A 10810-nucleotide genomic window follows, 5' to 3' on the forward strand; every position below is an offset into this window, starting at 1 on the left:
TAAAGGCCACTATTGAAGCATCCTGGGCATCCATAACACCTCAGCAATGCCACAGGCTGATTGCCTCCATGCCACGCCGCATTGATGCAGTAATCCGTGCAAAAGGATTCCCAACCAAGTACTGAGTGCATTAATGGACATTTTCAAATGTTTAATTTGTTTTGCTGTTTATAAATCTTTTTTTTTTACTTGGTCTGAGGAACTACCGTATTTTCCGCACTATAGAGCGCACTGGATTATAAGGCGCACTGTCAATGAATGGTCTATTTTCGATCTGTTTTCATATATAAAGCGCACCGGACTATAAGGCGCATTAAGCGAAACAAAACAGTCAGATAAGTCAGTCAGTCAAACTTTATTAAACGTGTTCACAATAACTCAACATTGTTCAAACGTTAATGAGCGTATTCACAATAACTCCCAACCTTGTTCAGTTGTAACACGTAAAAAAAACAGTCTGATACCGCCAAATCAAACGTCATCTTCTTGCTTCCTCCACTTCCGTACCATTGATTCATTAATGTTGAATTCTCTCTATTCCCATGTTCTACTGCGTGACTGATAGCCTTGAGTTTGAAGTCCGCGTCGTAAGCGTGTCTCTTGACAGGTGCCATTTTGGGGTCCTTATACACACACACTGTAATATTATGGTGAAGCACAGTATGTATTACTCCGCGACGCTCCTGACTACGGTAGCCGTAATGCTGCAAGCGGTGCGTGTTATGCAAGTACAGCGCGTATCCCTATGCGTAGCTAGACAGTTAGCTAACATGCAAAAGTCCTCCAATAAAGATGCAAGGTTTGCTTTCTTGACTTTACTGTTCTTATTTTACTTCGTAAAAAGACAAATAGTTTCCAAGGCTCAAGCATCACAGACACAAACACAGTTTTTTAGCGTCTCTGCTCCACGTGTTGATCTCGCAGCTCCGTAAACAAAGATCCTCGCAAAGCAGAAGCGCTCACTCTGACACGCCCCCAGCAAACCAACAAACCAAGGAGTGCTCACTCTGAGTCAAAAAACATGTCCCAACTCTATAAACATAGAAATAGGCAGCACAGTGCGGCTTTGTAGTTTACAAAAGTCGTACTAAAACATTTTGACAGAGCGCCGTGTACCACACAAAATCGCTTCGAGATCAGTAAACACAACCAGAATTAATCCATATATAAAGCGCTCCGGGTTATAAGGCGCACTGTCGCTTTTTGAGAAAATTAAAGGCTTTTAAGTGCGCCTTATAGTGCGGAAAATACGGTATTCTAATTTTTTGAGATAGGATTTGAGTTTTCTTAAGCTGTGAGCCATAATCAGCAATATTAAAATAATAAAAGGCTTGCAATATTTCAGTTGATTTGTAATGAATCCAGAATGCATGACATTTTTGTTTTTTTAATTGCATTACAGAAAATAAAGAACTTTATCACAATATTCAAATTTTCTGAGACAGTCCTGTATATTGTGAATGACAGTCTAAAGTGATGCCAGAATGATCAGTGCAGTTCACTGCATAAGTTTATGCTATATGCAGTATATATTTGAATATGAATTGTGTTAATGTATGCATGTCTGGTAGTCTTTTGATGAGTCTTTTTCATTTTCTTTAGGTGAGGCCGTTCACTCTGGGGCAGCTTAAGGAGCTGCTCAGCAGAACTGGCACCCTGGTGGACGAGGCCTTCTGGATTGACAAAATCAAGTCTCACTGCTACGTCACTGTGAGTTGTTGCAAGCTTGTGTTTGCTCTGTTAGATCTGAGCCATACTGCTTTTTGCCCGAGAGACACCTTCTGTGTCTCATCCTATTGTCTTTGTGTTTAGTACTGTAGCTCAGAGGAGGCGGTTGCTACTCGTGCAGCTCTTCATGGAGTGAAATGGCCTCAGAGCAATCCGAAAGTCCTAAGCGTAGAGTTCTGCCAGCAGGATGAGGTAAGACCTTATTGTTATCAGTCTGTTTTTCTTTTACGCCCACAATGCTTAGCCATCTGTAGCCTGAGCATATCTCTGCTTCGTAGGTGGACTTCCACAAAGGCTTGGCAGACAGACCCGGAGCAGAGGAGCAGGGGCCTGGCTCCGGGCGTGGTCGAACATCGGGCCTGCCCTCTCTCTTCCCCGAGCGAGACCAGTGGGCCGAGCGTGAGCGCGAGATGGAGCGCCGAGAGAAGGCCAGGGCAGAGCGGGAGTGGGACCGCGACAAGGTCCGAGAGTTTGGGAAACCCGGTGAGGAGAAGGAGGGAGAACCCCAGAGGTCACGCTCCAGAGAGAAACGCCGCAAGGAGAGGGGGAAGAGCAAGGAGAAGAAGCCTGAGAAGAAAGGTAAGAGATGCAGTCATGAGATTAGACTGTCTTTATTACATTAGGTGAAATAGACTTTTGGTTAATACTGGGTAGAGCTGAAACAATTCATCTATTAGTCGATTAGGTATTATTTTGATAATGCTTCATTCAATTCGCTCATTTCTCTTTCAAGTTAAAATGCTTCATTGTTTCCACCTTCTCAATTGTAAGACATTTGAAGACGTCACTTTGAGCTTTTGGATAGTGTGATAGACATTTTTCACTATCTGACATTTTATAAAACAATTAATTGAGATATATATTCGATTATAAATAGAATTGTTAGCAGTCGTGTTGCAGCCCTAATATGTACGTTTGTTTTGACAGAGAAAACGGCCGAGGATCCGCCGGCAAAGCTGCTTGATGATCTGTTCCGCAAAACTAAAGCGGCTCCTTGCATATACTGGCTTCCACTCACAGATGAAATGGTGAGACACATAGAAGTTTATACTCTTTGCTTGTTGCTTTAATGTAAAGTACCTGGCCTAGATAACTTGTAAGACTTAAAGTATTGATCTGATTTTCGTCATTGTAGATTGTTCAACGGGAAGCCGCCAGAGCAGAACGGATGAAGGAGCGTGAGAAACGGAGGAAGGAGCTAGATGAGGAGGAGGAGAAAAAAAGGGAAGAGGAGCGCAAGGAGAGGATGAAAGCCGGAGGCGGCCCAACTGCAGAGCGGAGTGAGGGTGAGAAGGAAAAGGAAAAGGACAGGGACAGAGAGAGGGACAGAGACCGAGGTAGGGAGAGGGAAAGGGAGAACGACAAACGCAGGGATGGCTACCGTAGGCCAGAGGGCCGTGCGGCAGGCGGGGGCCGACGCCAGCCGCAGCGACCCACGAGAACGGCGACGTTAATGGCTAATCAACTGATGGAACTGTCCTAGAGACCACCCTCTTCCATTTGCCTTTCACTACATGTACTTTGTTACAACTAAGACCCAACAGAGGACCAACTGATGTCGTCTCCATCTCTCAAATTGTCACCTTTTTTAAAGCACATCTACACCTACACAGTCATGCTTAAAGGGGACCATGGTCTTTTGCAGTGTTGTTTCCCAGAGTGCTGTATGTTGCGCTTCTGTCAAGATTTGATATATTTCTTTATACGTTTGCCTCTTTTCCTTAAGTTCTTTTGTCTTGACGGTTTCGCAGTATGGCGCGCTGGGTAATTCTTCCCCGATGTTCCCCATTTGCCCCAAAGTGTAGGTGCCAATTATGATTTGCAATCACTTGTCGTCGCCTCAGTGTTTTAACAGCTCTGGAATCTTTTGTTGCTGCATGTAGTCCAAGGCTCTCCTTCCCAGTCCTGCCTAAAGAGAAAACTGCCCTCTGAGGCTTGCATAATCTGAAAATATTGGAATAGGTGTGTTTGGCATTTTGTACAGACATATAAGATTACTCAAAATCAAGTCTTTAAATGAGGCAGCTCTGGGGTATTTTTTGGACAGGTGTGGAATAACTACTAAGGCAATGCATTGTTCCTCTCTCCCTGTATTTAGTTAAGAGATGAGACTATTCTCTGTGGGGGAGAGTCCACATCTGTCACACCTGACACAAGTTATGATTATGTACTCATTGATTCTCTTCTTCCTCCTCTTCCTCCACGTCTCTTACCCTGTAGTGTCGATACAGGCCCAAGAACAGAGGTTGCATTATGAGTTTTCTCACCAATGGTTTTAATATTGTTTTTTAATCTTTATTTTATCATGTTAGTACAAAGGTGTTTTTTTTGTTTGTTTTTTATTTCTTCTTTGAGTACGCCTATCAGTGGTGAATGTACAAATAATAAAATTTGAAATTTGAAATTACTGTGATGTTTCTTTCTCCATTCTGCCTGCCGAAGGGGTGCGTAGTGTAATTTATTCACTTGGTCCTGGGGATGCAAAAGTGTAATTTCATACTAATTACTGGGTATAATTTATAGTTCAAGCAAAGTAAACAGTTAAATCTGCGGTTACTCATCAAATCCACAAGGTGTCAGTCACACCACATTGTGTGCCCGGTCAGTCAGGGCATTAGACGAGAGGGGAATGACTTTATGCACTCAAGCTAAAACTCAATAGGAAGGGTACACTGATCTGCCAGCCACTTCTATCTCTAGTGGACATTTTCCTTTGTTCCCTGTTGTGCTTAGGTGATGAGGATTTAACATTCATCCTACTCTTGGGGTTTCCTTTTAAGTTGGGAGTGATAACCCTCTGTACCATCTATCAGTGTTACCCGCCCTGCCCTTCTCTGCTGTAAATCTTGTATTTGCGCTCTTCTCTTCCCTTGTTCCATCTCTCCGGTCTTGACGTTCATCCTGCAGAGCTCAGCAGTGCTCCTATGTAATTACAGCCCTATGGTCGCTGAGCAGAACATTTTTCTGCCCTGATGCAACACTCTGTGTCTGGACTCTGGGAGGACAAGTGAATCCTTCACCCTGGCATCTCTGGCAACCCAAGAACACATTTCTGAGTAGTTGGAATAAGACACTGGAGAAAGATTTGGTCTTTCATCTCCTAATGTTTGTTTTATCTAGCAAGCAGGCAGAGAAAAGCGTAATTGAGTGTGTGTGTTGGTTTGTACGAAGATAAGTTGAAGTTCAGGGCAAAGTGATGATGTGTTGGCAAAATGAAAAGCTAGAAGAGATTGTGTTGAGTCTGAGGACAGAGTGTGTTAAAGTAAAAAGCAGGACTGTGGTAACAGACTGCTGGAGTTCTCACTGCAGACAACCCCAAATGCGATCTCTCACCACAAACCTTTTGGCTTGCCATTCTTTTGGTTATTTACTGGTATGTCTCCCTTGGGCAAGACGCAGGACGTCATTGGTCGCTAATATCAAACATACTTTTTTAAATGACATTTTCATGAGAACAACTTAAATCTTAAAGATTTAAGATTGTTCAGTAAATTAATCAATTATATTAATTGCCCCCCCCCTTGTCTTTATTTGTATTTATTATATATTCACTTCAACGTAACTTCTAGCATTGCACTGTAAGAGGGGTGAAGATTCATGTGTCCATGTTTCCATCACCGATAATTACTGTCACTTCTGCAGACATTTGTCCCGTAATGAACGCCGATTGTAACCTTTCCCACTGAAGACAAAAGCCAGATGTTAGTGGGTTTTTTGTCCAATGGGAAAGAAGCTTAAGAAGAACTTTAGTTTGCAAATTCCACCTTGTGGAAGTCTTGACCATACCTTTATGTTAATGCTTTAACCCAGGATTCGCTCAGTTGAGCTCAAAATGAAGAAATGACTCTAAACAATGTTTCCACAGTTGTGGGTCTTTTACAGAACCACGAGTGACAGCTGGAGAACCACAGCAGACCAGGTGTGTCTGGCACAGAGCTCAGGTCATTGGTAAAGGCCTCCATGACCAGCCAGTCAGCTGAGCAAGGCTCTCATGCTGTTGAGTTGGCAGTAAAAACAATATGTTTTCGCTCTGTAAGCAGTCCGCCTCCTCTTCTCCTCCCCGCCTCAGTGTAACCACATAGGTCTTTGTCCAGCACTGTTAGGAACTCAGCACAGAGGCCCACTGAGCTCCACTTTCAAAGGCAACCTCTGATGTGGCCTTTCTGATCTCTGCATGTCTCACTGGCTTTGCTCTTACTCTCCTCTGACTTGAAGTTTTCTTTCTCTGTCTGAATCCTATTTACCCCCCCCCCCCCCCTCTCACACATGCATACTTGCTCTTTCCTTTTATTCTTTGACTAAAGGGAAGCTGGCCTGTGTCGTGAAAACACGTGAGAAGAGTTTGGAGAGATGATGAAAGACAGCGATATCTTGACACTCAGTCTTACCACTCCTTGAAGTTCAAACCTCTCTTGATACATACACACCCACCCCCCTCCTCTTTAAGTCCTCCCCTCACCCCCCCCCCTCTTCTTTGTGAGGACATGTGCTTATGGAAACCAGATGTGCCTTGTTGAGAGAGTGTGTGTGTGTGTGTGTGCGCGCGCGTGTGTGTGTGTGTGTGTGTGTCGCTTCTCTCGCTTCTCTCTTGTGGTCTTGAGAGTTCACTGTATATATATTTAGATGAAAAGTGCCCACTATCCTGAGGCCTTGGGCAAAGCAGGGGGGTTTCCTTGCGGATATGGCTGGGTCAGTGTGAGGGTAGCTGGGCTTGGATAGCCTGAATCAGCATCTCTTTGGGAAACCAAGTCACATGAGACAGGTTAAAAAAAAGAAGTTTAAACTTGAGTGTTGAACTTCCTTGCACCTGTGTATTTTTCTCCCACGCAATACCTCCCTCCTCCGACATTTAAAAAGAGAGACTGCTCCTACTGCACCACACCCAATACAAAGTGCAGACATTGTGTTAAGTGTAACAAAAGCAGGCACATGGCTTCAAATCTGGGGGGGCAGACACGGGCAAAACTGCATGGCTAAGAAAACAGATCACTAACCAAACAGTATAATATACAATATACGAGGAAACAGAGATGACTGAGATTGGGACATCTGGGGCACACAGAGATGTTGAACTAATATGTAGTTATTTTCCATGCATAGCTCTGTGTGGAGCCAAATGGAAAAATAAGATGCAGACATAACGGAAAAAGTATTAGGGTATTGATCCCTCTCTTTCACTAGCAGTGTACACCACAAATAAACTGTGTGCTTGAGAGATTGCAGGTTTTAGGACTACTCTCTCACCCTTGTTTCGTACCCTACCTTTTTTTAAAGGTCAATATTATATTATATTTTAAAACAATGAATGAACATGAGCACTTGAATCGAGTGTAAAGCTCTGCAGCCACAGGTGTCATTCATTACCGTAACGATGGCCTCACTGCCATGGCTTACTGGGCACTTAAATGGAATGGAGCGCTCGTTAGTGTGAGTGGTTACACCTGTGCTTTTCCTGCTCGGACACATCACGATGTCTGCTGTGATAAAGGTCTATAATTTCATACTATGTTTAATGCTGCTTCACACTCATTTACATCAACACTGTGATTATTGTACTGTAAATGCTCTGTCTAATCTTGTACTATTTTTTTATGTGTTTGCTGTGAAGCACTTTGGGCTGCAATTCTTGAAAGGTGCTATACAAATAAAGATTATTATTATTATTATTATTATTATTATTATTATTATTATTATTATTATTATAATCTCTCCAGTTAGTCTTTCTTTATTTATACCTGTAGCGGTGTGTATGATGTCCTATGAAAACCACAAATGTTCATTATCAAATCAGCTTTCCATGGCAAACAAAGTACGTAGTAATATAATAATGTATACCGGTAATATGTCAAAATACCACAGAATTGCCAATACATCTATTTGGTAAAGGGTTTGAGTTGACATTCTAGACGAGGGAACTGGAAGTACATCAATGCTCATTTCAGGGTTTTAGGACTCTATTATACATCAGTGATCATTTCTGCTGAGATCAGGCATAAAACGAGAGTCTACAGCCACGTTAGCAGCTGTGTGTGGCTGAACTAAGGCACAGTGGTGCTTTGAGCTTAATGCTAATGGCAGCATGCTCACAATAACAGCATGCTGATGTTTACAGGTACAATGTTTATCACGTTCACCGTCTTAGTTTAAACTCAACGTACGGCTGAGGCTGAAGGGATGTTGTTAGTTTTGCATTGGATGATGGTGCTAGAAGTAAGTTCAGGTTGTTTCAATTCATCCTAAAAGAACATGAATGTTGATACCACATGTTCAGACATTTCACTCCAAATGTCGACGTCATGGTGGAACAAGAGTCAGTAGGTTACATTGCAAGAGGCCAACCTTGAAATACTTATATTTGAGATATTTCAGTCTGGACAAAAGTGTTCGTCAGACCACCTCCATTTTTCCTACGGACTGAAAGCCATGTCATCGGGGTTATCTTAAATAGGGCTTGGAGATCACAACATATTTGAACTGAAAGCCTGTTACAACTTGGGGGTTGTCAGTTTGAAAGACACTGACATTTACCAGGCAAAGAGAGTCTTAACAAAAAAAACAACTCAAATTGCAATATAGGAAGTGTAGATCCTCTTTGTGGTCATTCTTTTTTAAATTTGACTCACAAGTTTCTCAACTTTAAAAAAGTGCAATAATAAATTGCTGTGTTGTCCCTTTAAGAATTGACAGTCTGGCTTTTATTTGTAAATAGAAAACATTGCCTGATGGTGGAGCTTAAAAAGATGGCCAGAGGGTCACTAAATGAATATGATATTTATTCTCGGATGAGTGCGAACTTGCAAAGTAATTAACCCATCTGCTCTATAACATTTTGGCTTCAAGCAAACAAAAGGCAACCACATCTCCTCAGCAAGCGCTTTATGTCCTAACTGTGCATGTCATTGGTTGTGTGTGAGAGTAAAAGACATAGAATCAGGAGAGAAACCCCCTGTTCCTGTTGTATTAGTGCTCGGTGCAGGATGTGGAAGAGCTTTTACTTAGGCAAATGAAAACCATGTGTAACCTATATAGCCACTCACCAGTTCCGTTAAGAAATACCCCTTTCCACCATCCCACATCCTTGTTGCCAGGCAGAGTGCATTAGTATTAACCATTCTCTTTTAATGATTCAATCTCATTTGGTGGTAAAGTTACTCAGTATTCTCTCTGAGGTTGGTCCTGCAATTACAGTATGATGTTCGGCTTGACTATTATGAGACACAATAGGCGAGAGCAGGACTTCCCCTATTTGGAAGTTTCCATTCATCAGCCTGCAGGCTACACATGCCAACTGAAACACAGGCACAGGAAGTGTCCAGCGTAGAGACAGAAACATAAAAGGAGCTTGTTAATGACGTCTGCTGAGTAGAGTTCAATGTAGACAAAGAGATGAGATTGGTGGATGTGATGTGAGGCACTTGGCATGGCCGAGTTTATTATTGTGAATCAGCTTTTGTGGTAGGTGGACATTGGCACGGGAATCAGGACTAGACATTACCTTTTCATTTATCTGGGTGAAACGTGAGAACCAATGGAGTGGAGGTGGCTGGAAGAGACCGGGGCAGTGTGGTGTGGTCTTTTGTCAGGCTTTTGTGAAAAAGGAATGAGTCATTTCGCAGACAGTGAAGAAAAGCTCTCCAGTTACACACAGCGAGCAAAGAAAGGAGAGGACTGTGGGGAAGAATTATGCTGAGGCGAATCTTTTCTTCACTCTGCAGAATCAGCTGGGGAAGACAGGAAAACAGCTAATAGTGACCCACGGCACAATTTCTGACGTATGTGCAGGCCACAGAGATGACAAATGCACAAGAAGACGCCTCCTGAAACCTGCTGAGGAGAAAGAACACTACAAAAACACACATTTCCTTTTTATTGTGACCTTGATGTAGTAAAAAAAAAAGCCAATTAAACAGATCCAAACCAACTCCCATCCCCCCATCGCCGTGTCCCGCTGTGTGTCTGGCCAACATGATGCAGTTGGAATTCCAGATGTTGCTCATGGAATTCTGCTCCATCTCTGGCATCCAAATGTGACTTAACCCTCCTCCCTCCTCCTCCTCTCTCCCCCCACAAAAAGCCTTGTGACTTCTCTCCCTCCAGATCTTCAAAACACTGCAGCAAAGTGGAGACAAATGGGCGCCCTAAATCTTTTCAGCACAATAGGAGAATACCTCATCATTTTCATTGCATAAAGCCCCATTCCTGTAATCATAGATTAAACACACACACACACACACACACACACACGCACACTGTCTTTTTCAGACAATCATGTTTACAGTGAGTGTAATGGCTGTATGGCAGTTGTTCATTAGTGGGATTATTAAGGAGTGGGGAGACGCCTAAATTTTCTGTTTGAGCTTTTATTGGCTCGTGGATGGGAGTGTACATAAACACAGTGCATAATGCACAAATAAAGGCATTTATAGCTGTGCAAAATATGCATGAGCGCATGTTTGTATTGTTATACTTGTGAGGACCTGCATGGACCACATTTACTTATCATAAAAAGTTCAACCTTTCCACTGCTTACCAAACCTTAACTCCAAATCTTATGAATTGAGTAAAAGAACATGTGCAACACTTTCCTCATCCTCCTCCTTGTGAAGGATTTCTGGTCCTCATAAGTACTGAAACACGAGAACACACACACACACACACACACACACACACACACACACACACACACACACTCTCTCTTAAACCATATAGCTGAGATATGTTTTCCTGCTGTGTGGCAACAGCTTTATACAATCCTCTTCATCCCTGTTTCTACTTACGCTTTGGATCCAGTCCTCGTTTTCCGACCCAGTTTATGGCCTGCCAGTTTCCGATCCCCGGTAACGCACTGTGGTGCAGTCGGGGAGCAAGAAACCTGGAGGTCCAGGAAGACTGGGAAAGACCAGATGGATGAGCAATGCGATCGATTTGAGAGCTAAAGTCCAGGTAAGAGCTGGATTATATGACAGCAGTTAGGCCTAAATGAAATTATTACTGCATTAAAGTGAGTGAGTGGCTCCAGGTAACAGAGAGAGCGAAAGATTAAGTGAATGAATTACTAAGTGAAAATCAAAGCACAGAAAAC

At 42.8% G+C, this 10810-nt stretch overlaps 1 protein-coding gene across 1 annotated transcript in view; it reads left to right on the forward strand.

The window, feature by feature from the left end:
- Positions 1-4132, forward strand: part of acin1a (apoptotic chromatin condensation inducer 1a) — a 31226-nt gene extending 27094 nt beyond the window's left edge. Inside the window, exons 51-55 of the mRNA XM_029453391.1 lie at positions 1603-1710; positions 1813-1920; positions 2007-2307; positions 2656-2756; positions 2864-4132. Of these exons, the coding sequence (XP_029309251.1) occupies positions 1603-1710; positions 1813-1920; positions 2007-2307; positions 2656-2756; positions 2864-3211 (966 nt within the window). The 3' untranslated portion in view covers positions 3212-4132. The remainder of the gene's footprint in view (positions 1-1602; positions 1711-1812; positions 1921-2006; positions 2308-2655; positions 2757-2863) is intronic.
- Positions 4133-10810: the final 6678 nt, after the last annotated feature.

The sequence above is a fragment of the Cottoperca gobio genome, chromosome 17, assembly GCF_900634415.1.
Source record: "Cottoperca gobio chromosome 17, fCotGob3.1, whole genome shotgun sequence".
Lineage (NCBI taxonomy): Eukaryota > Metazoa > Chordata > Actinopteri > Perciformes > Bovichtidae > Cottoperca > Cottoperca gobio.